The sequence below is a fragment of the Eptesicus fuscus genome, chromosome 10 (assembly GCF_027574615.1).
Source record: "Eptesicus fuscus isolate TK198812 chromosome 10, DD_ASM_mEF_20220401, whole genome shotgun sequence".
Lineage (NCBI taxonomy): Eukaryota > Metazoa > Chordata > Mammalia > Chiroptera > Vespertilionidae > Eptesicus > Eptesicus fuscus.
Window position 1 is genome coordinate 44,610,978 of NC_072482.1, and position 26,684 is coordinate 44,637,661.

The 26,684-nt window shown below is 37.6% G+C and overlaps 1 protein-coding gene across 2 annotated transcripts in view; it reads left to right on the top strand.

Annotated features, from left to right (window-relative positions):
- The window catches only part of ORC3 (origin recognition complex subunit 3), a 62,235-nt gene that overhangs the window by 24,596 nt on the left and 10,955 nt on the right, over positions 1 to 26,684 (top strand). For both annotated transcript variants that reach the window (XM_008147216.3, XM_008147293.3), the window contains exons 9-14: positions 997 to 1,110; positions 5,442 to 5,575; positions 6,281 to 6,344; positions 16,044 to 16,160; positions 17,225 to 17,304; positions 25,295 to 25,428. In XM_008147216.3, the coding sequence (XP_008145438.1) occupies positions 997 to 1,110; positions 5,442 to 5,575; positions 6,281 to 6,344; positions 16,044 to 16,160; positions 17,225 to 17,304; positions 25,295 to 25,428 (643 nt within the window). The remainder of the gene's footprint in view (positions 1 to 996; positions 1,111 to 5,441; positions 5,576 to 6,280; positions 6,345 to 16,043; positions 16,161 to 17,224; positions 17,305 to 25,294; positions 25,429 to 26,684) is intronic.

Genomic DNA, 26,684 nt, shown 5'->3' on the forward strand with positions numbered 1-26,684 from the left:
TTTAATATTAATATTAAATGATTTGAAGTTTTTAGTGGACTCTTTCTTGTCATGCTGCTCTTGACTGAAAATAAATACTAATGTTTTCCCAGACCATAGCCCTATGCCTCTACCTAAATAGAAATAGACTTCTTTAGTATTGACCTTCCACAAATTGTTGCTAGACTCAGCTCCCTTAAGATGTGCTTTATGTTGCTTGTGTAAGGTAAACTAATGACAACCTTCCATTTACTTACTAACCACTTCTACAGTTTTTCCCCATAAAGGTGGTATCCATTGGTTTGCTGACACTGTAGGGAAAATTTTTCTAGCTATAGTTTTTAAAATTGCTTGGTTGTAGTCAAGTTCAGTTAGCCTTCTATGACCATGTTTCTGTTTAAAAAGCCTAGACCTGGGGAGGGGCAGGAGTGGGGTGGAGGCAGCCTATGAGGGAGGGGAAGGGAGACATCTGTAATACTTCCTACAATAAAGATAAATTACAAAATTTTTTTAAAGTCTAGTATGTCTTCATTTTCAGATGTAAAATCTTCACTATAGGCCATTGAAAATGAGCTAGATAATACAAATTCAGCTATTTTATATTTTTGAAATAGACATGTTAATTTGGGGTTTCTCATCTAATAGTACATAAAGTGTATCAGTAGGGATGAGAAAGAAATCAGATAATAAGTAGCTTGTAGCTTCAATGGCTTCTGGTGGGAGAAAGGGAGTTATATAGTTGACAGGCAGTATTTTTTAAAATGAGGAATTGGATAGGAGGTGATAGACATCTTTGATTCTGAATGTGTGGTATGAACAGCTCCTTTTTGTTATTGTTTTGTAAATTAATTAGTTTAAAATTTTAGTTGATGTTTAACCTAAACAATATAGCTATTGTTATAGCTCTCATAGTTACTGTGTCATAGTCTCATTCTTTGCCTCATTATTTATACTTGATATTTATAAAGAATAAAGACTAACAAGGAGTATGTCCTGTCCCCCATTTATCTCTTTCAGCTGCTTCTTACAACTCAATTTCCCTTTAAACTAAGTGAAAAAGTATTACAGATTCTGACCAGCATCTTTTTATATTATGATTTCTCAATACAGAACTTTATAAAAGGACTTCAGGTAAGAAGACACTAATGGATTTGAAAATTTACAAGCTGATTCTAAATAATTTGCATGTTATTTCAAATTGACTAGTGTGATATTTAAGGCATTTTAAATGGCAAAATCTTGAATAAGTAAATTCAAGTTATATTATTCTAGGTTCTACAATTGCTTTATTACTTTGCAGCAAAAAATATAGAGAATACATTAATTGGATAGCTAAATGGAAAAGGATCCCCATCCATTCCAGTGATTCTTAACCATGTTAGAGGGTGTGGTGGGAAAAGAGACCTTTTTAAAAAAATTTGATGAAAGCTTATGGACTTTCTACCTAGGAAATGTTATATATAAGGGGTCAACAAACACGTTTGTAAAGGACCAGATATTAAATATTTTTGGCCTTGCATGCTACATATGCCCTCTGTTGTATAGTCTTTGTTTTCTTAAAAAAAAAAAAAACAACCACAACCCTTTAAAGATATAAAAAATATTCCTGGGCCATATAAAAATGGGCTGTGGGTCATAGCTTGCTGTCCCCTGCATATATGTGTTCTAGAGGCCCAGTGCACAAAATTTGTGCACGGGGCGGGGGGTTGTCCCTCAGCCCAGCCTGCACCCTCTCCAATCGGGGACCCCTCAAGGATGTCCGACTGCCTGTTTAGGCTCGACGGGGCCTAAACAGGCAGTTGGACATCCCTCTCACAATCCAGGACTGCTGGCTCCCAACTGCTCGCCTGCCTGCCTTCCTGATTGCCTCTAACTGCTTCTGCCTGCTTTTTAATATGCCAGCCTGATCACCCCCTAATCACTCCCTGCCAGCCTGATTCATGTCTAACTGCTTCCCTGCCAGTATGTTTGCCCCCAACTTCCCTCCTCTGCTGGCCTGGTCACCCCTAACTGCCCTCCCCTACAGGCTTGATCGCCCCCAACTGCCCTCCCTTGCAGGCCTGGTCCCTCCCAACTGCCCTCCCCTGCTGGCTATCTTGTGGTGGCCATCTTGTGTCCACATGGGGACAGGATCTTTGACCACATGGGGGCAGCCATATTGTGTGTTGGAGTGATGGTCAATCTGCATATTACTCTTTTATTAGATAGGATGTGTTCATTTATATTTATTCTTATATGTTGTGAATGCATTTTCACCAAGATTTCCTAAATTGCCCAGAAAACAATTCATTAACCTAGCTTCATAACATCTATTCTAAACTAAAAATAGACCCCATTCTTTAGTTGTTTAAAACTTAATATTATTTCCCTCTCTTGGTGACTACCTGAAATACCTTAGCAAAGTGTAATCATTGTGAACACATGTCAGTTGTCAAATTGATTAAAACCTGTATATTAATAACTTCAGTACAAAAGCACAATATAATACCTCATGTTTATATAGTACCTAGATCAATGATGGGCAACCTTTTGAGCTTGGTGTGTCAAATTTCGCCAAAAAACTGAGCATAACTCGGGTAGTGTGTCACTTTGAGGAAAAAACATTATTTCGCAAATGTTTCATCCTCAGGAGCAGCAAATGTTTCATCCTCGGCATGCGGCCGCGCCGCGTGTCATCAGAAATGGCTACGCGTGTCAGTGCTGACACGTGTGTCATAGGTTCGCCATCACTGACCTAGATGATTATAAATTACTTTCCATGTCCACTCTTATGGACATGTAGTGGTCTGTTATGGCTAATATATGTCTTTTTTTTTCAGTTTAGATACTTTTTATACAAGTATTTAAAAGCAAGAAAATATTTACCTTAGCAATATGTGAAATTAAATGACATGGAGTTATAACAACTTTTAACTTCTTATTCATTTCATTTTATTCATTCATTTATTTATTCATAATTATTTATCAAGAGCCTACTAAAATCCATGCACTATGCTAAGTTCTAGAAATGCAGAGGACAAAGAAATGTCTGCCTTCAAATTGCTTATTCCTTAATGAAGGAGGCAGAAAAGTAAACATGCATTTATAGTTCTGAGTCAATGCTATGAAAGAAACATTCATGGAGATTCTGTATAAAGAAGTGTGTCCTAAGGAAGAAGAGCTAGCCAGGTCAGAATTGGAAGAGCAGTCCGGGCAAAGGCAACCAGAGAGGGAGAGATCTGTCAGAGATCTATTGCAGTAATATAGACACAATATGACAAGGGCTAAATAAGGTAGTGATAGTGGGACTGGAGAGGAGGAAACAAATTTGAGGATGAGATAGAATCAACAGAATCTGGTGACTAAGTGGATGATAGGATGTGTAAGAGAGGAGCATAAGTGACAGATACAAAGATTCTGGTTTGGCAGATGGATTGGAGGTTGGTACCATTTATTAAGTGTACACTTAATATAAATGAAAGCCAGTTAGAAAAGGGTGAGTTTCTTTTTGAAGAGGTGAATTTAGGTTTTCTTGGATATAAAGATTTGGCACTGAGGAAAAAACCTGGGCTAGAAATATTTAGGGTTTATCATTAAGAAGTGGTTGTTGAAGTCATGTAATGAGGATGAAGCAATAAGCAGAGGAGTAAGGAAAGCGCTAAAGGTAGAACCCTAAAGCAGACTGATACATAAGAGTGAGCAATGGAAAAGGAGACTAAAAACAAGGAAAGACAATAGAAAGTAGAGTACCATTAAAGTCAAGGGAAGAAGGAGCTTTAGGAAATATAAATTGTAGTCTCAAATACCATTGAAAAAGTGAGTGAAGAAAAGGACATTAACCAAGTTACTAATCTCTATGGGTCTCAGTTTTCTCATCTGTAAAATAAGGGGAATCAGATTGAATGATTTTGTAGGTTTCTGATCATTTACTAAGCACCTCCTTTGTGCTGGGCACTTTACTAAGTATTTCCTTTGTTTAATTAATATGTATTATTACCCTCAATTTTGCACATGAAAATACAGGCTTAGGGTAAGTAAGCTTGGCCAAGGTCACATAGCTAATAAGTGGCAGAACATTTAGACCCCATTTGTCCAGTTTTCCTAATCATCAGTGGGAAATATGTGTAAGTCCTGATTTCTATAGAGGTAAATAGGGAATATGATTATTCTGCATATGTTTAAATCCTTCCTTCATCAGGTGGATATGTTAACCAACTTGTTAATTGACCCAGAGATTGAGGACACACTTGGACAAAATAGTTAAGTGACACTGGGTTCTTATCCCATTTATAGCTCTACTATAACTCATGTGAATTTGCTACCATTCCTCCTCCCCAGGAAGTTCCTTATCATGTTTGATTTTTATTTTTCTCATGTTTAAAAAACGGTGTTAACATTAGAATAAGTATTACCACATTAATGTCATTGGAAAATATAAGAAACAAGATTATGTTAATATGTGCAAAAATAATTTAGCACTTGGCATGAATAATTGCTTTCTGATTTGTACTTGTTTTTAAGTTAGGCTGGTCCTTCACCTTACAGCCTTATACTTTCTCCAGAATGAACTATTTTGGAGGATTTTCTCTAGCCTTGGGTATCATCTGGTCTGTAGCTCAGAAATTCATTATTAGTTTACGAAGGACCAAGCTCAAATACCTTAAGAGTGATATGTAAGCTAGCATATTAACTTATTATTTTGTGATGGGAATGCTATTTCCCAGTGATGACAGTGTGTTTTGTCTACTATGTAGGAAACTTTCTTCAGTATCAAGGTATCTGGAAAAAAGCAAACTGGTCAATAGAAGGTTGCTTAGACTCAAAGTTTTTAATATTTAGAGAGTTTTACGAGATATAGCTTACCAGTTATGGCAGAATCTGGAAAATCATTCATCCTTATACTGTGACAACTATAGCATTCTAGTTACTAGATTACTTGTATCTATCAGATACTGTACTATATTTTCCTCCATGAAGTAAAAGTGAATTTAAAAAGATACATTTACTTTAGCCATTCTCGTTTTTCATTATTATTTTTATGAAAAAAGAATAGGCAAAACTTCTACCATTGTAACATTTTTATTTATTTAGCAGACCAGTTTTTACACTGATTTTAGATTGGTATTTTTTTATGAGTTTTGGGACATTGATTAGAATCTTGGGTCTCATCCCCACAACATTTACTGTACAGTTATTTTAAGTGAGTTGCTTCTGCAAATAGCTAATTTATATATTTGTATTAGTTTATTTAGTTTATACTTCAGAGATTATAATGTTCTGACCTTGTCCACAAAATGAAAACCTTAAAATACTAAAGGTATTAACCATTTATGTATTTTTTGCAGTGTTATTTTGACATTAAGTATATTTTGTGTCATAAATACTTCTGCTGTTTAAAAAACAACTAAAAATTGAGCAGGCATAGGGCAAAAGATTTACTGCCAAAATATAACAAATATATTTAATCTTTATATTTTTTTCAGCTTTCTCTATTAGAGCATTTCTATTCCCAGCCCCTCAGTGTTCTGTGTTGTAATCTCCCAGAAGCCAAGAGAAGAATACATTTTTTATCAGATAATCAATGTGAAAACATCCGACGTCTTCCATCATTTAGGAGGTAAAAAAAAAAAAAAATGCATATTTAACATGTCTTATGATAGAATTTGGACCAAAATAAGGGGTCTCAGATGCAGTTATTTTTGAAGATGAAAAAGGAAAAAGAAACTTAATTTTTTTAGAGCAGATTTAAACCCTTCTGTGTTTTTTGTTGTTTTCTTAAAATATATTTTTATTGATTTCAGAGAGGAAGGGAGAGGGAGAGAGAGATAGAAACATCAGTGATAAGAGAGAATCATTGATTGGTTGCCTCCTGATGCCCCCTACTGGGAATGGAGCCCACACCCGGCATGTGCCCTACAGGAAATAAAACTGTGACCTCTTGGTTCATAGATTGATGCTTAAACATTGAGCCACACTGGCTGTGCCCCTTCTGTTTTTAATTGTGAGATTTCTTTGTTGGATTTGAAAATTTGGCATGAAGAAAAATATTTTTACAAGGGTACATAATTAACAGATTCTCCAGAGTTACTTTTTATAAATAACATTTCCATTTCTGGAGTTTATGATTGGACCCCTAGGCTGTGAATTGCAGCTGACTTAAGGAGTTAAAAAAATGTCATTAAACTATCATTTTGAATGTATTTTTGAGAAGAAATGAAAGAATGTGACCACCAATCTAGGTAGTTCTTTTCCCCCATGTGCTATTCAAATACTTAGAATGTTTAATTTTCTCTTTTTGTGTATGATACGGTAAACATTTTAGGTACGTGGAAAAGCAAGCTACAGAAAAGCAGGTTGCACTGTTGACTAATGAGAGATTTTTAAAGGTAGGAGTGTGGATGTATTTTATTCTCCTTGTTTGTTAATGGAAAAAAATATACACATAATATTTATTGAGTTAATTTTATAAAACATCTGTATATCTTAATATGCTTTGCAGAATGAAGTAGTCCTTGATAATCATATAGGAATGTGACTATTCAAGATGACACTAAACCTCATATAAGAGATAAGACTTTTTTTATTAACTAGAACATTAGGTTTCTCCTATGGTCTATTTAGAAAACACTTTTAGATCTCAGCTTTCTTTCCACATGACAGTTTTGGAATCTGCAGACAGTTTCATTTTAATGTCCTTTTAAAGACTGTCATAAATAAAAGCACATAGAAGCCATGCAGCTTAGGAACCCACTGCTAAGTGGGTATTGATTTGATACAGTGTCGTTATATATTGATAATATAATGCCAGGAAAGAAGTAATGAGCTTAAAATATTATGAATTAGCCATAAAATGAAGGGATTGTCAAAAGAAGGAGTTTGGTTTTATATCTTTTATGAATAAATAATACTTGGACATGGCACATCATTCACAAGGCAAAAGCAATATAGAGTGAAAAGACTCCCAACTGTCCTCTTTCCCTTCCTGGATATAGCCAGCATTACTAGTTTCTTACAGATCATTCTAGAGATATTCTCTATTATACAAGTAATTATATATATATGTATATATGTTATGGGGGTTTCCTCCCCTGTCTTACAGAAATAAGTATATTATATACACTACTAGAGGCCCAGTGCATGAAATTCATGCACTCGGGGCGGGGGGTGGCGGGGAGGGAGTCCCTCAGCCCGGCCTGCGCCCTCTAGCAGTCTGGGATGCCCTCAGGGGATGTCCAACCTACGGCTTAGGCCCACTCTCCACATGAGCCCGGCCACCAGGGGGCAGCTCCTGCATTGAGTGTCTGAACCCTGGTGGTCAGTGTGCGTCATAGCGACCGATTGTTCTGCCATTTGGTTGATTTGCTATTAGTCTTTTATTATATAGGATTATATGCACCTTGTTTAGTTTTACACTTAATTTTGGAAATCATTGCTTATCTGTACTAAACAGTAGCATAGTATTTTATTGAATGATTGTCCATTTTATTCAACAAGTCTCTTACTGATGGACAATTAGAAACTCATAATGTCACACTGATTTTTATACACTTTATGCCATTTTAAGGAAAAAGTTTAGAAAATTGTAATAAAATTAAGATGAGATTGAAGTTAAGCTCTGGTGCTGTGTGAGTTTTGCTATTATGTATTATTTTCAGATTTTGAGTAAAAGAATGTTAGTTCCCAGAGGGCATATGTTTTGTATAGTTCTAAATACTAATTTACCTCCTTTTTGTAAATTCTAAAAAATTATTAAGAATGGTTTTGTTTTTTTGAGGTACAATTGACATTCAACATTACAATAGAGAATGGCTTTTATTAAACACTAGAGGCCCAGTGCATGGATTCGTGCACTGATGGGGTCCCTCAGCCTGGCCTGTGCCATTTCGCAATCCCAGGACCCTCAGGGGATGTAGCAGTGCGTGAAGCGGCAGGCAGCCAGGGAGGGCTCATCCCGGCCCTGCTGTCCCTGCTGCCACTGCTCGGTAGTGCTACTGTGGAGGCGGGAGAGGATGCAGTTGCTCTCGCCAGCTGTGAGCCCAGCTTCTGGCTGAGCAGCGCTCCCACTGTGGGAGCACACTTACCACCAACAGGCAGCTCCTGCATTGAACGTCTGCCCCCTGGTGGTCTGTGCATCATAGCAACTGGTAGACCAGTCAACTGGTCGTAATGGTTGCTTAGGCTTTTACATATATAGACTAGAGGCCCGGTGCACAACATTCATGCACTCGGGGGAGGGGGAACGTCCCTTAGCCCAGCCTGTGCCCTCTCACAGTCCGGGAGCTCTCGGGGGATGTCCGACTGATGGCTTAGGCCTGCTATCCCCAGGGAGCAGGCCTAAGCCATCAGTCGGACATCCTTAGCACTGCTGAGGAGGCGGGAGAGGCTCCTGCCACCACTGCTGTGCTCACCAGGTGTGAGCCCAGCTTCTGGCTGAGTGGTGCTCCCCCTGTGGGAGCGTACTGACCACCAGGGGGCAGCTCCTGCGTTGAGCAGGACCAGGTGGAAAATGGCTCTCTGACATCCCCCCAGGGGTACCGGATTGCAAAAGGGTGTGGGGCAGGCTGAGGGACCCCACCAGTTCACAATTGGGGCCAGGGAGGGACACAGGAGGTTGGCCAGCCTGGGAGGGACTGTGGGAGGACTCCAGGGTGTGTCCGGCCCATCTCACTAAGTCCCGATCAGTCGGACCCCAGAAGCAATCTAACCTACCAGTCGGAGCGTCTGTCCCCTGGTAATCAGTGCACATCATAGCTAGTGGTTAAGCATCCTTAGCATATCATTAGCATATTACGCTTTGGTTGAACGGCCAACTAGCCGACCCTACACTTAGCATATTAGGCTTTTATTATATAGGATTACTTTTTTAAAATATGTTTTTTATTTTTTTTTTTAGAGAGAGATGAAAGGAGAGGGATAGAGAGAGAAACATCAATGAAAGAATAACATCACTGATTAGCTGCCTCCTGCACGCCCTCTATTGGGGATCAAGCCTACAACCTGGGCATGCACCCTGACCAGGAATTGAACCAGCTAATTCTTGGTTCCTGGGTTGAAGCTCAACCTCTGAGCTACACCAGCTAAGCTATTAAATATCATTTTTAATGCAGAATCCACACTGGGCCTTAATATAAAATCATTTCTAGATTGAGTTTAAGAATCATTTTAATAATTTCTGTAACCTTTTTAGAGCAGTATAGGAAGTCCTCAAATCCTAATGCAGGTTATTTTGGTAGAGAGGACATTTAAGAACCACTGGAAAAGGATGTGTGCATGTTTACTGAAGTCTTTTAAGATCACATAGATTAGCTCTCTGCTAAGTGAGCTTGTTGCCAAGTGCATTTCCTGCTAGAACTTTCTTTCGAGAGTATATTTTTAAAAGCCAGGAATAGATTTTTAGAGTACCTTTAACCATTGAGTTACAAAGGGAGAGAATGTCTAGGTTAGTCTCTTGTAGAAATAGCCTGACATTTATCTCTGCTTTTCAGTAACTTTTTGTGTATTTTCTAAGCATTTATTTCTATTGTACTTGTTCTTGTTACACTCATCAGCCTGCTTCTTATCTTGCCCGAATTCATTTTAGGATTTTATGTTTTTTCATTTAAAGGCATATTTTCTTGAGACTTATATAGAATATGAAGGAGTACAAAGATTTGTACCCTTAGCCTGAAAAAGTTATCTGCAGGCTACCTGCTGAATTCAAAGGACAGAAGAGGTCTATGAAAAATTAATCAGTGTGTGTATGTTGATTTGAATAGTGTAGAGTGAAAGTATCTTTGAATATTTTATTCTTATAATGCTTTTTTCTTTTTATAATTTTGTTTTTAAATACATGATAATTCAACTTTATGTGTATTTTGCTACAATTTTAAAAATTGAAAAAACTTCACATTAAAATATGGTTCCGCGTGATGTAGGGAAAGATCAGATCCTTATTTTAAACTCAGAAATCTTACATTTGATCTCCAGCTATTAAAGAGCCATGTGTATTTAAGAAAATCACTTACCCTATTTAAGCCTCTATTTCCTTATCTAAATAATCAGATAATAATCCCTAGTACAATTTTCTTATAGGTATAGTGATAATCAAAGTCTGCTCAGCAAGTGAGAGTGAGTTAAAAACAAATATAACTAAAACTTTTGTAAATGTAAATCATTATGTTACTACTTTTACTATTATAAAAATTAAGATCTCATATGAATACATAGTTTTATATACTATACTGTTTTATATACTATATATACATACTAGAAGCCTGATGCACAAAATTCATGCTTGGGGTGGGGGTGATGTCCCTCAGCCTGGCCTGCGCCCTCTCGCAATCCAGGACCCCTCGCTCCTTACTGCTTGGCTTGCCGCTCCTTAGTGCTGCTGCTGCACTCACCAGCCATGAGCCCTGCTTCTGGCTGAGTAGTGCTCCGGCTATGGGAGCACACTGACCACCAGGGGGCAGCTCCTGCATTGAGTGTCTGCCCCCTGGTGGTCAGTGCATGTAATATCAACCGGTTGTTCTGGTTGTCCGGTCCTTCGGCCTTAAGGGTCGCTGGGCTTTTATATATATAGGATATATAGAAAATATTCTGTTACATAGTCATATAGATTATATAATTACTAGAAGCCTGGTGCACAAAATTTGTGCACGGAGCGGGGTTGTCCCTCAGCCCAGCCTGTACTCTCTCCAATCTGGGATCCCTCTCACAATCCAGGACTGCTGGCTCCCAACTGCTTGCCTGCCTGCCTTCCTGATTGCCCCTAACTGCTTCTGCCTGCCAGCCTGATCACCCCCTAACCACTCTGCTGCCAGCCTGTTTGCCCCCAACTTCCCTCCTCTGCTGGCCTGGTCACCCCTAACTGCCTTCTCCTACAAGGTTGATCACCTCCAACTGCCCTCCCTTGCAGGCCTGGTCCTTCTCAACTGCCCTCCCTTGCAGGCCGGGTGCCTCCCAACTGCCCTCTCCTGCTGGCCATCTTGTGTCCACATGGGGGCAGGATCTTTGACCACATGGGGCAGCTATATTGTGTGTTGCAGTGATGATCAATCTGCATATTATTCTTTTATTAGATAGGATAGAGGCCTGGTACAGGGGTGGAGGTCAGCTGGTTTGCCCTGAAGGGTGTCCCTGATCAGGGTGGGGGTTCCCTTGGGGCGTGGGGCGGCCTGAGCAAGGGGCCTGTGGTGGTTTGCAGGCCGGCCACGCCCCCTGGCAACCCAAGCACAGGCCCTGGTATCTGGAATTTATTTTCCTTCTACAATTGAAACTTTGTAGCCTGGAGCGAGCCAAGCCTGGGGCTCCCTCAGCGGAGGCAGCCATTTCTGTTGGGGTTATAATTGAAACACCGGTGGGCCCGGCCAGGGTGTGTGGAAAGCTTTGCTTCCCCTGTTGCCGGCGGCAACCCTGGCCTGCTCTCTCAAGCTCCATTCTGCCGCCATTTCTGTTTGAATTTGTTTACCTTCTATAATTGAAACTTTGTAGCTTGAGTGGAGGCTTAGGCCTGCAACGGCTGGCGGAAAGCTTGTTTCCCTCTGTTGCCTGGGAAACCTTGCTCTCTGTGGCTGTAGCCATCTTGGATGGGTTAATTTGCATACTCGCTCTGATTGGATGGTGGGTGTGGCTTGTGTGCGTGGTTTGTGGGTGTGTCCGAGTTATGGTCAATTTGCATATTTGTCTATTATTAGGTAGGATATAGACATGCCTACTCTTAGAGTTTATTTTTATTTTTTAAAAATATTTTTTTATTGATTTCAGAGAGGAAGGGAGAGAGAAATAGAAACATCAATAATGAGAGAGAATCATTGATTGGCTGCCTCCTACACACCCCACACTGGAGAACGAGCCTGCAACTTGGGCATGTGCCCTGACCGGGAATCGAACAGTGACCTCCTGCTTCATAGCTCCACGCTCAACCACTGAGCCATGCTGGATGGGCTTAGAGTTTGTTTTTGTATCTAGTTTCTAAACTCAGGTTTCTAAGACATATACCTCAAGGTATATTCCAAAAAAAATGTATACTCTTTATGTCTGGGCTCTTTCTGCCCTAAAAATCTACTTTTGTCTTTACTCTGATGAACTAAACCAATGGTAATCAAATCAGAATCACTTGGAGGGCTTGTTAAAGGAGATTTCTGGGCTCCATCCCCAGAGGTTCTGACTGTAGCTCTGCATTTCCAGCAGGGTTCCAGGTAATGCTAGAGACCATTCTCTGAGAACCACTAAACTAGATTGACTTCCTAGAAGGAAATGTTGTTTATTTTTCCCTTACATTATTTTCTTAAGTATTATACTAATCTGTGAAATCCAAATCTAAACAAATGATTCACTTTCATTATCCTCTGACTGGACTCAAGGTGTTAAAAGAAAACCTTCAACTCCCTTAAAATTATGGACCTTTTGTTTACTAAATATTGCCTTAAAACTATATCCTGCATCAAACAGACTGTCCAACCTATAGGGAAGACGGAGGGTGAGGGGGTAAGAGATCAACCAAAGGACTTGTATGCATGCATATGAGCATAACCAATGGACACAGACAGTAGGGGGGTGAGGGCATGTGCTAGGTGGTGGGGGCAGCCCGGGAGAGGTCAATGGGGGAAAAAGGAGACTTATGTAATACTTTAAACAATAAAGAATTAAAAAAAAAAAAACACAAAAAAAATTGCAGTTAAGGTCTGAAAAAAAAAAACCACAAAAAAACTATATCCCAACTGTGTATTTTATAAACTTATGGACTGGGCTTTTTGAGAGTGCGTTTTTAAATTTAAAAATTCAGCTGACTAAACCATATTCATTTGTATAAAATTCACTAGGAAGTTTAAACTAAGGTGGGACATTAGACCATTTGCTGCTGATGAAAGGCTAAAAGATTCTGTGCATTTTCTTGTTTCTGAATAGTCTGTCCCTTGAATAATTGTTCAGTGCAACTGGATACCATTGCCAAAGAGTATACTCTGACAGTTAACAATCAAGTTCTAGTACATTTAAGCAGAATAAGCTTACACAGCTGACATTGACTGAAACTTCTGATGACTCATAGCTTTCAGACCCTTAAAAGAAGTTTAACCAAATAATCTTTAGAGTTTCTTTTGGCTCTGGAATGCTATGATTTTATGCATTTGTTCATTAAATAGATTAGTAATAATTTTTCCTGGCTGGTTAAATCATTTAAATTCCTCATTATAATTTTCTTTTAATGCATAGGTTTAATTGAAGATAGATAAATTATTAGTTATTATTAGTTAGACAACTATAGGTTTTAGATGAAATAGCAGAAGTGACTGGATATACTGTTACCGTGTTTTTGCCCCATAGTGTTGCTTTAGTAATTAAACCTTTTTTTTTTCTTCTCAACTTTAAAACTTTCATTTAGGAAACTGTATTTTATGAAAAATTGAGAAGTCAAAAGAGCCTGAAACAGAACTTTCAAATTTACTATAATTGCTTGTGCCTGAAATTTAAGACTGTGGCCTCATCTTATTTGCATAATTATCATCATTATCTGATCATAACAAACACTAGGCCTTGAAATAATGAAAAGGTTTTTTAAATAATGAAAAATTACTTTCCTTTCCATGAGCAAATGTTTTGGGGAAATGGGGGAATATTAATAGCTTTTCCCAATTAGTTTTTATGCATTGCCTCATTGTGAGTCACAGCTACCACATAAGACAGATGTTTTTACATCCCTTTGTATTGATGGGGGAGTCACAAAGTGATTAAGTAAGTTGCCTGAAGTGTCACAGTTAGCAAATGGAAGATCTGGCCTTAATTTCCAGGCCTGATGTCAAAGCCACACACTTTCTGTGACACTTTATTGAAGAGTTAGTATAAGCTGAGGAGCAGGTGTCTAGGGTTCTTTGTTAGTGTTTGAGAAATCTGAAATGGGGTTTTCAAATATCTCTCTTCTTATACTCCAGGGCACAGTTCCTGAGTGTGCAGTGTTGCCCATGCTGTGTAAAGTATTTCTTTTCTGTCCTCATACAAGTAAATTCCGGAAAGATATTATTCAATTCTACTGTACCACTCAGTTATTTGTATATATAGTTACTCCACAGAGTAGAAGTAATGGTAGTGCAAGTAGCATAAAGTATGACTTTATTCAGTAATAGATTCTTTTTTCTATGGAATGCTTCCCCTGTTTAAAAGCTATTTAAGCATTCATCAAGGGAAGCAATTGTTGCCTTTATGCAATTTCTATGTTACAGTTTACAGCAGTGATTTTCAATCTTTTTTTATCTCATGGCACATAAACTAATTACTAAAATTCTGTAGCACACCAAAAAAATACATTTTTTGCTGACCTGACAAAAAAATAGGTATGATTTTGATTCATTCACACTGGATGGCTGTTGTGTTGGCTGTTGTCATTTTTCTTATTTGACAATCTAAGGGAAAAAAGATCAGTGTTGCTGACTAAATAGTCAGGTATTGCCCGTTTTTAAAATTCTTGCAGCAAAAACTGCTGGTTGATGGTAAACATAGAATTAAAATATGCTCTCCCAGTTGGTGGTTAAAGTACTATTTGCATTGATGTACTGGTGTACTGATGATAGGAGACCTAGATTTTTGAATTACCAACTAATTCAAATACTGGGAAGTAAAACATTTTGATATTAAAGCCTTTTTTAAAATTTGCCCTAGGCTTTCAGTTTGTTTGTTTTTTTATTTGCCCTAAGCTGATCCATAGATTGCTGAAACAAGGAATTGATTTCTAAGTGATTTAGAGTTTAGGAAAATATCTCAGATTTGCTGCTTTTTAGATTTGTTTGAATTTATTGATACCTGAAGTGTTTGTTTCTGCATGGTTGACTACTAAAATTAATGGGTATCTGCAAGATATTCCCAAAAAAAGACAGCCCAGTAGTCAAAGTCCTTTATTTGACTTCTCGGAAGAGAAAAGAAATCTGAAAAGCAGATCATAATTCTCTTAAGAAAATGTTACAGAAGTAAGCAGTCATGAAAATATGAGGCCTGAAAAACTCTTGCTAGGATGCAGTGTTTTAAAATCATTTCTAAGCTACTTCAGAAGGTTCTAGAAAACAATGCTCCTTCTCCTCAACCTCCCTTCCCCCCTAAAAAAAAAAAACCTTTTGAAATTGATTTGTAAGGTTAGTCAACCTTTAGGTTTCTTAAGACACTATCTTTCATATCATACTGAATTCTAAATCATAAAGCTTGTTGGCTTTAGATTTCTCTTTTTCACTATTTTTTTCTTAATTGGTAAAGTGAAAGAAAAACCTGTATATATTGGAGAATCTCAACAAAAGGCAGAATCACCTGTGGTGTTTCTTCCCTTTCAAACATAACTCTAGCTGTACTTTAAGAAAAGCTACATCCTAAGTGGGACCTCAGTAACTGTTAATTACTGGTCATCTCCTCACTCTTCTGATGCCAGTGAGGTAGCGGGTAATGGGCCTACTTGGCTGTGGCACACACTAGGTGCCTGGTACAGTCAGGCATCCAACAAGGTGCTCTTTTTTTGTGTGTTTTTTTTCCTAAATATGTTTTTATTGATTTCAGAGAGAGGAGGGAGAGGGAGAGAGAGATGGAAACATCAAAGATGAGAGAGAATCATCAATGGACTGCCCTTTGCATGCCCCTTACTGGAGATCGAGCCCGTGACCTAGGCATGTGCTCTGACCAGGAATCGAATTGTGACCTCTTAGTTCATGTTCAATCACCGAGCCACACTGGCTAGTTAAGATGCTGTTTTTCACACTTGTATTTTGGGGCCACACTTGTATTTTGTGGCAGTGCTGTAGATAGGAGATTAAATCATTGTATTAATTTTGGTGTGTATAAAATAGACTTTTATACTAAATAAAAAATACCCAGCCTTGAAAGGTCAATGGGGGGGAAAAATGGGAGATATATGTACTACTATTTGTAATACTTTAAACAATAAAATAAAAAATACCCAGCCTTTACTCTGGATTTTGTATACATTATAAATTCTCAGAATTGAGGAGGATAATTTGTAATTCTGAATCATTTCTTTTCAGTTTTTCTGAAATTATATATATCCATTAAGTAGATTTATTGTTGTATTTTTTAAATTACTGACTTACATATGTATTCTGTGATTTTTTTAGGAGGAGACGCAATCATTACTAGAAAGCCTGCATGTGTACCATACAAATTACTTTCTGGTTTTGAGATGTCTTCATCAGTTCACTTCTTCTCTTCCCAAGTACCCATTGGGTCGACAGGTAACCAAAATTTCCTCATTTGGAATCTATGAAGTCAGAATATTGGTTAGTTTCTTGCTTTGATTTCGGTAGCATTCAGACATCAGAATTTGAAATGGATCCAAATCTTGCAGTGAGTGCACAATCTAAATCCATTCCAACTGTATCCATTACTGGTAATTGAAACAATATTTTTTACTCGGACGGCCACAACTAGAAATGACCACATCAATCCTAGTAGTGTTGTTTCCTCTACAATGTATTTGTGCTAAGGTATTTCAGCTTTGTCTCTTTAACACTTTCCATCACTTAAACAGAGGTGACCCTCCGCCTTAGTGAAATGGAAAAATTCTGTTTGAGAATGCTTAATGGTTAACCTTGCATTGTACTAAGAACTAAAAGGGAACTAGTACTTCTCCCTGCAAAATTACCTTCTGCCGGCTTTTGTGTCAGATCATAAACCCATGAACCATCTGTAGGATTTTAATGGAAGAATTTTGTATTCTTAAAACTTTGTACCTATCTTAAAGGTTTAGAGAATAAATATGTAAAAAATGACTTGTTGCCCTGGCTGGTTTGGCTCAGTAGATAGAGCGTTGGCCTGCAGACTGAAGGGTCCCGGGTTCGATTCCAGTTGGGGACACATGCCCGGGTTGCAGGCTCGATCCCCAGTGGGGGGTCTGCAGGAGGCTGCCCATCAATGATTCTCATCATTGCTTTTTCTAACTCTCCCTCTCCCTTCTCTGAAATGAATAAAAATACTTTGTAAAAATAACTTGTTTATAAAATGATTTCTGCCATTAAGCCTTTTTTTATTAACCACATCATTTTTATGATTTTTGTGTTGCAAAGTGACCAGTGATTAGCAGCCAATTCCAATAATAGTTTCATTTTCCTTATATGTAAATGATGTTCTTATAAAGACTGATCCATGTGATATATGCCGGTTTTGTTGTCATCTAAAGAAAATGGTTGTTTTTAGTAACCCTAATTTTTTGACCATTTATGTGGATTTTGTCAAACTAGTAGTATGCCAACTTAGTACATCACTTTTGGTTCCTCATAAGTGTGCTGTTCACTTACAGATCAGAGAGCTGTACTGCACATGTTTAGAAAAGAACATATGGGATTCAGAGGAGTATGCATCGGCCTTGCAGCTGCTGAGGTAGTTTTTTTTTTTTTTAGTCTGCTCTAAGCCTGCCAATATGTAACATCTTCCTCCAGACCTCTGCCTGCCAAGTAGTTTTATAAGTAGCCATGTGTGTCTAATACTTATATCTATCTTGAATTTATGTTTGTAGTTTACAGTGTTTTTAATGTAGCAACCATCCATTTCTTTGTTGGTGTTACTTTGTTTTTAAGTGTGATTTTTAAAGTAAAACAACTATTTGTTTAGTCAAATAGTAACACTACGCGCGTAGGTATGGATAATTCTCACCTAGCCAGCTTGACATCATGGCAGGGAAGGTAGTCCTGGAAAGCGAGCTCGCCATGCCCTTCGCTGCTTGAGTGGAGGAGCAGCATCACTAGGTGAAATGCATCCTGTGGAGGAGGTCACTGCTGACCTCGATGAGGAGCAACCTCGAGTAGGCAGTGGCCTTGGTGCTTTTCCCCACTTGAGCTGGCCCTGTTCACATCAACATTGGGTAACTCATAAATTATTTATCTAATATTACATGAATAAGTAAGATATATTGTGGAGTTATTATCATCAAAGATCAGTTACCATCTCTGACAAATGCATCTTTTAAAGTTATAATCATTTGGTTTCCTTGGCTTTATATGTATGGTGACTCTTTAGTCTTCCACAAAAATAGTGACCACTTGGACAGTGAGAAAAGGAAAATCAAGTGTGAGTTAAGTTTCTGCACACAGTCTTCTAATTTTCCTCAGTGGATATAAATGCTTATATGAAAATATAAAGAAGTCTGAAAACTGAATATTTATTAAGTTTTGGCTTCCTCTGGGCCCCCAAGAAAAGAACAGATGGGCACAGTAGGAGGAAAATTCACATTGACAGCACTTTAAGTCCAGAGACCTAATAATACAAATGTTTAGTGATCTAACAGGTGCAGTTTAAGATGGAAACTAATTTTATGCTATTTGGAAAAATAACTCCCCATGGAAACTAGGTTGCTACTGAAAAGCTCTACTTTATTTTATTTTTTTAAATGCCAGTAAGAGATTTCTATGTATTTATATGCTTCAACTGAAATATTTCTGAGACTTCTTTTGTTTTCTATTAAAGTTAACATACCTATCTCAAACACCCATTTGATTCTTGCTAGATTTCCTCTTCAACCTTCATGATTAGTGATTGTCTTCCTTCTCCAGTTCGGTATTTCCAAACTCATAGATTCCTTTGTCAGGGAAGGACTTGTTCTTTTCCTTCTGTATCTCCCTTGGCCTGGTTGTCTTGGGGTACAAGTCAAGGATCATGAATACCAGTTCCAAACTAGAGTAGGGAAACATGAATAATAAATGTAATGTAACAGTGGTAACCACCCTGTGTGAAGGCGTGTAGTGTGCCAGGCACTGCATTATGTACTTCCAGTACATTTTCCAGTTTAGTACTCAAGTATTACTGGAATATACTATTAGCCACACTTTATAGCTGAGAAAACTTAAGCACAGATAGTGTTTCAGTGATTTGCCAGATTCTCTTAACTGTTGAACCGGATTCTAATCCAGGCTTCACTTTGAAGCTGTTGTACTTATGGATTTGGGGGTTTCATAAAGCAGAAACAATAGAAAGCAAAGTTTTAGTCATTTTGCTAAGCTGAGGTCAGAAACATAGGAATGTAAAAGGCACTAAGATCAAATAAAGCAGCTACAGAAAGGACCAGCAAGAGTGGGCACTACAAAAGAGAAGGAACCTGGGAACCTCTGGACTGGATTTCTTTTCCCCTTTGTACAGATTAGACATAGACAGGAAGTCAGAGATGCTTGTCGGTTTGGCATTCTAATTAGGAATCATATGAATTTAGGAAACTAGACATTCTTATCATCTGTCTTCAAACAATTCACATGATGAAAGAAATTAAGAATAAAATTATCATTGAATGTTACTTTGGAAAGAAAAACTAAGGTACTGTTAGAACCATAGTCTAGTAACATTCCCAAATTGAATTTTTTTCTTAAGTATCTTTTCTTGAAAAATCCCTGTTATCTGAAGAGTGACATGCTAAAGTAACCATAGATCTACTTAATGAAATATTTCCTGACCCTTAAAAAGTACTTAATTCTTTTTTAAAAAAATGTTTTTATTGATTTGAGAGAGGAAGGGAGGAACCGGGGAGAGAAAGGGAGAGAGAGATAAAAACATCAATTTGTTCTACTTATTTATGCATTCATTGGCTGACTATTGTATGTGCACTAACTTGGGATTGAACCCACAACCTTGACGTATCAACACAATGATCTAACCAACTGAAAAAGTTATTTTGTGGAATCACAAAAGACCCCTAGTAGCCAAAACAATCTTAAGAAAGAAGAATGTAGGTGGAGACATCATGCTTCCTGATTTCAAACTATATTACAAAACTATAGTAATAAAAAATAGTATGGTATTGTCATAAAAACAGATCAATGGAACATAATAGAGAACCCAGAAATAAACCCACAGATATTTGGGCAATTAATTAATGACAAAAGATCCAAGAAAATACAATGAGGAAAGAAGAGTCTTCAATAAATGGTGTTGGGAAACTTGGACAGATAGATGTGAAAGAATGAGGCCAGACCACTATCTTATACTTCACAAAATCAACTCAAAATGGATTAAAGACTTGAACGTGAGACCTGAAACCATAAAACCGGAAGAAAACATAATCGGTAAATAAGCTTCTTGACATTGGTCTTGGCAACGATTTTTGGGGAAAGATCTGCAGAATTTTATATCACAGTTATTTTAAAAATCTATGCAACAGACATTGATGTGTGTGTGGGGAGCATGCAAGTATGCCTTAATATGTCATAATTTGATATGAGTACGTGGTTCTGCATGTCTTCCATAGCTTCTCCTCTCTGAGTCAACTTTTGGAGCATGAAGACCACCTACAGTATATGAATTGGTTAATTTTTTACTCAACCACATCCAATTATATAAGGACATATTTAAGTTAAAATGCCAGGAAGTGGTAAAAATGATGCCATCTCAGCAGTGAGCTAGGGAGTACAGTGGCTTTTCCTGGTCAGCTATGAAAGACCTTAAGATGAAAAATTTACCTTCCTATTGGAGAGAATCTCTCAACAGCCATCTAGAAACTAAATACTAGATCAAGAATTTTTCAGATATTGGTAATTCTAAAAACCTTGCTTCAATAATAAGATTGATCTAAGTCATAGTCCTCAACTTAGAGGAAGGCGATGGATCAACTGGGCCTGAAGAGTACTGTGTCCTCACATTAGGAGTGATGGATTACTATGGCAATGATTCTTGAATTGGGATAATGAAAAGTGTGCCCCTTTTTAGGGAATTTATTCTGTCCCCTACCCCATCAATTGAGATTTACCATCTATACTTACTCCATTTTATTTCACATAAGGAATCCAAAGCCAGAAACATTGAGTGACTTTTTTGCAGTTAGCAGAGCTGGAATTTAAATCTGAATTTTCAAAGTTCAGTCTGTTTTTTAATCCTATTTTAATTATTTGAAAGGTGTGTAAAAGGAAATTTATATGGGTTTGTGGCCAATAGTCCATGTTCAGAGCAGACCCACTTTTTGAAAATGAGCCAGTTGAGCAAGTTTCAGTAGACTCAACGTCCCCACCCCTCTTTCCCCCTCATGTCCTGATTCTAGTCATCTTGGCACAGGCTGCAGACATAAATAAAAGAAGCCATAGTGTCTAGTCTGCTTATGCTGAGTGTAACTTTATGAATTTGTTGCAGAAACATTTGCAAATTGAAGTTGATTGATAGCTGAAGGAATTTATACTGAAAGAAATTATTTTAATTTCTGAGGAAGGCTTCTGAGTTAAACAGTAATATAGCTCAGCTTTCATTGAGTTGAAAAAACATTACTCAAAAAACATTTGATCACTTTAGCTTACTTCAAAGAGACTAGAGATTTGGGAATCTAAATAATGCATTGTTTTCTGACTTTGCAGATCATCTTTAGATGATATTTAAAGGTCTAGTTATGAAAAATGACACAGTTCTACAGTTTGTGAGATGCTTCCTAAATAGCAGTAATCTAACTTTTGATGATCTAGATTTATCCATGCAGAAGATACATGAGATTGCAGTATTAACATCTCATTTCTTACGTTTAGAGCAGGGATTGCCAGTTCTGAATTTGTATCACAGTGGGTCCTCCACAATTATTTGTAGGCTTGTGGTAAAGTCAAGACAAACAGCTGAACTGTTGAAGTTAATTTTACAGCAAAACATGTTAAGAGGAATGTTTTTAGAGCAGGGGTCCTCAAACTTTTTAAACAGGGGGCCAGTTCACTGTCCCTCAGACCGTTGGAGGGCCGGACTATAGTTTAAAAAAAACTATGAACAAATTCCTATGCTCACTGCACATATCTTATTTTGAAGTAAAAAAACAAAACGGCAAAAACACCTGCATGTGGCCCGCAGGCCGAAGTTTGAGGACGCCTGTTTTAGAGTAATGCTTTTCAGGCTTTAGTGTGCATAAGAATCAGCCGAGGTGTATTAAATGTGTAAATTTCTGCCCTCTCCCCAAAAATTCTGAATCTGGTTATTGGGAACCTCGGTGTGGTGGTCAGCAGCAATCTGAATTTAACTAGCACTCCACCACATTTGGACATATGGTCCAGGAACCACTTTGAGAAACACTGTTTTAGAAAATAAGGGAATAGGAGCCCTAGTCAGGTGGTTCAGTTGGTTGGAGCATTGCCCCATACACCAAAGATGGTGGGTTCAATTCCCAAACAGGGCACATACCCAGGTGGCAGGTTTGGTTCCCAGTTGGGCAATGTGCAGGAGGCATCTGATCGATGTTTCTCGCATCAGTGTTTCTTTCTCTACCCCCTTCCTCTCTTTCAAGTCAATTAAAAAAGAAATTGAGGAAGAAATGAAGCCATTAAAGGAAAAGATAAGTCTTAATTGTGGAGAAGTTGGGTGACTTTGGGCCATTGATCTCAAATTGATCTCTTAGTCCAAAACTGGAATAAAGTATTTAATTGCTAATAGTGAGCCATGGTTTTTTTATATCAATAAACAGAAAAAAAATCTGAATTTTTAATTTAAGTTTGTTTTTTTTAATTAAAGTTAATGCCCACTACTACTTTTCTGCTAGTAAAATGAATAGGTAGCCAAGAAATAAAATGGAGTAATAGCTAATCAAACTTAGTTTGACAACTTGTTTTTTCTTGTGAATTTAGCATTATACTTTTGTAGTTTTTTGTGCTTGTTATGTTGAGCCACTGATGGCAAAGATGACCCTTGTTTTTACCTACAATGAATTTTGGCCAAGTGAGAGGTTAAGGTAGACTAGTAGATAGGCAATTAAATACAGAGTAATAAGGGCTATGATGGGTGAGGTTTTGTGTGCTAGGAACTAATACACTGTACAGTTAACTTTCAGTTAGAGGTTGAGCAGTTTCTTGGAGAAGTGGCATCTAAAATGAAATATCGAGGCTTAAGAGGAATTATGCATATTTTTATTTCATTTGTCATGATCATATATGATTGCTTTGTTGTGTTGTGTTTGAAGAAGATAATCTCTGAATGTATTTTTTTTTTAAGCATTTTTGTTTGTTTTTTCTTCTTGTCTTCATTGATATATTTTCAGGTTTAAGTTTTTGAATATTTTTCTAAGCAGTTTTATAATGGTGTGTTGAGAACCTGCGAGCTCTTTATTCAGATCTTTGCATTAGCCATGGATTGACTAGTTTCTCCTTATAGTCTGTTCTCAATCAGACGTTTATATAATCAGTACTTAACCAGAAATTATTCTGCACAATGAAGCAGAACACTCCATTGCCCTGCAGGATGATTGCTTTTAATGATTGCTAAAGGATTCTCTTTCTGTCTCAGTTAAGGAAACATTTTTTATGGCAACCTATAAAACTTTTCACACAGTAAGTACCACAAGCCTTTTTTGAACCATTTACTTGATGGTGATATAATCACTTAATCAAGTTGGCTAAAGATAAATAGCTCATTTTCCACATTAATATGATCTATCCTAGATGTGTTTTTTCCTTTCTCTCCAAAGTGATCTAGTGTGATGGCTTTTACACTTTTAAATTCAATTATTTTCAGTTTTGTTTTTTTTTAAATATATTTTATTGAATTTTTACAGAGAGGAAGGGAGAGGGATAGAGAGTTAGAAACATCGATGAGAGAGAAACATCGACCAGCTGCCTCCTGCACACCTCCTACTGGGGATGTGCCCGCAACCAAGGTACATGCCCTTGACCGGAATCGAACCTGGGATCCTTCAGTCCTCAGGCCGACGCTCTACCCACTGAGCCAAACCGGTTAGGGCTTCTTTTCATTTTTATTCTGTTTCTTTGAAATCAATGTGCTAGATGGAATCCACCAAAATTTGAAAGCATTGTCACACTATCTTAAATTCCTCTCCTCCCATTCTCTCTTTAACTTACTTGTTTTTTGCACAACTACCTTGATCAAGGTCAACAGTGACTTCCATGTACCTAAATGTAATGGTCTATTCTCCATCTTCACTTGCATTTTTAAACTATTATCAGCATTTAACATAGTTCACCTTTTTTTTTTTTAAACCTCACCTGAGGATATATTTTCATTGATTTTTAGAGGGGTGTGGGGGAGAGAAAGAAACATCAATCACTTGCTTCCTGTACACACCCCAAATGGGGGCGGGGGGCGGGGGATGTAATCTGAAACCCAGGTGTGTTCCCTGGCCCAGAATTGAACCCTAGACCTTTCGGTGGATGGGAGGACACTCCTACCAACTGAGCTACACTGATCAGCGCAGAAGAGAAGATTTTATACGTTTTCTTAAAATCAGGAAAAGTTTGCCTTTTGTCCATACCTACCAGTTTCTATATTTATTGGTTTGGTTGTATGATATTTTTTTGTTTTTCATTCTGCATTTAAATTTTAGTTGAAATAACCAGGTTAATTTTTTCAGTAGTCATAATTTGTTAGATTTGTATTTTCCTCCTAACTTAGTAATATTAGTATTTTTTCCCATTTTTTATTATGAAAAATGTCAAACATGAGAGAATTATCTTGCAGAATAGCACACATTCTGGATTTGTCTGATTGTTTCTTCATGATTAATATAAGAACTTTTAATCATTGTAGTTTTCATAATTCAGGACTGTTTGCTGAGAATAACTTGTATACTTATGTCATAGCACTTAACATTACTAATATTGACCTGATTCCATTTCATTCTGTTACTGAATATGATCTTAGTGGAGAGATCCTATAAGTAATGGCTCTGAGAACAGGATCTTAATTTGAGAATATCTGTGTTCTCTCTCCATTCCTAACAAAGATTTCCAATATGGCCTTAAATGAGTTACACAACTCTTCTGCTTGTTAAAAAACAAGCAGAATTTCCTATGTTATTTAAAGTTAAGTGGATTTCCTGACTGATGTTTATAATGCCCATAAAAGATATAAAGCATAGCTAAATAGTAATTAGAGAAATTATTGTGATAGTCTTTTGGTCCTCCCAAGCAAGCTTTCTTTTAACATAAGTGTTATTTCCTCTGCAAACATTTCTTGTCTCATATTGACATTTATATCTGAAGTGAAGGGACACCTTCAATGCCTACTGTATGGTAAGCACTGTGCTAGACTCTTCAAATACATCTCCTGATTTAGTTTTTAAGCCTCCATTCTAAGCTGTGAAATAGGTGAGTCCCTGTTTCATTTTACAGACAGGGAAACCAAGGATCAGAGGTGTTTAGTAATTTGTTCTATATTACAGACACAGTAAGTGCTAGAGCCAGACTATGAACCCAGATGTTTGTAAGCTTTCTGAGCTGAGCTTCATCATGAGAACTCTTCTGAATACTTCTGAATGTCATACATATTGAGGAAAATCTCTCCAACAAATGTTGGTAGCTACTAATGAAGAATTTGTACCATCTTCTTCTGATCAGAATCATTTCATATGTAGACAATATTTTTTAACCTCATTAATCTTCCAGTTAGATTACATCTCCTGTCACTGATTCTATTCTAGAATGTTGGCAAAGGATGAACTGATGACCATCCTTCAGAAGTGTTTCAGCGTTTTAAAGTCCTCTTCTGAAAAGCAGCTTGGCAGCACAGCAAAGAGGATAGAGGAGCTCCTGGCCCAGCTTCAGAGCCTTGATGGTGAGAAGATGATATCCTGCCAATTTTACTGGCTATGAAAGTCATGTAACTAAAATGACATGGAAAACCCCACGTTCGGCTATATTGAGAGATGAAGGCATAAAGTAGTTCATGATCAGTCAGTATACCAAGGCTCAGAATATTACATATTGGTAATTACAAACAGGTCAAATGGTTATCTTCCAGCTTTGGTTTAAGCAATGAAAAGCATCAAATGGGCAGAAAAATAGAAACATTCTTTCTGCAGATGGACAATTTGGAGGACTTACCTTTAAAAAAAAAAAGGTGGGGGAGGGACAAAAATATTAAGATTGATGAAATTAGCAGGGCATCATAATTAAGGACTCCTTTTAGATTTTTTTCTTAAGCATTCCATCAGGTCCTTTATAGATTTCAAAAACACTGCATAAGTCATTAGTAAGCCTGAAAAATTAATAGTTCTTTCACAGCAGTGAGGCTCATTTTGTGTGCTGATTACCAAAATGTACATGAGGTCTGCTTTAATCAGCTTACAAGAGTCTGAATCCTTCAGTGAAAGTGAACTGAGGCAGCCTGCCATTTCTCTGTGTGAAGGGTTACAGTTCCCTTATTTTCATGGCCCCCATGTGACCATATTTATATTTGCCAGATGCTGGGGTGCCTGGTTGTGTACAAGTAGCCATGTTCTGTTCTCATGCTCTAGGACTTCTTGTTCTTGTGGGCACCACAGATTGGTACTGATCATTATTCTCATGGGCTCTTTCTCTTGCTCTGTCTCTAGCACCAAAGTATGGAATTCTTTTGGTAAAGCAAACAAACAAAATAAGTGTGCACCTTTTACTTTTTCCTATTCAGGAAAATTTTAATGGAGCTTGGTGGATAATATATAAGCACATAGATTGCACATGGATTAGTGAAAATATTTTACTTGGAATGCCCATAGTAATTCTTCCTGTTTGGCAAGTGTTTCTTTGTCTTGTAAAGCCTTTAGATTTAGGAAACCATTTTTGCTGATATCCCTCACCAGAGGAATGCTTAGTTAATGGAAGGTGAAAGAGCAAGTGGCAGGAACAGGCAAAAGGAGGAAGTACCCCACAAGACTAAGGGGGTGGGTTCCCTCCAGGTTGTGGGTGGGCATGAGCCTAACCATGTTTCAAAAGGGCTGTAATTGGTAATTGTGGAGATCATTGAGTCCAGCTACATACAGAGTCTAAAGCTCAGAGGAGAAAGGAACTTGCTCAAAATCCCACAGCCAGCTAGCTCCCAGATCAGTACCT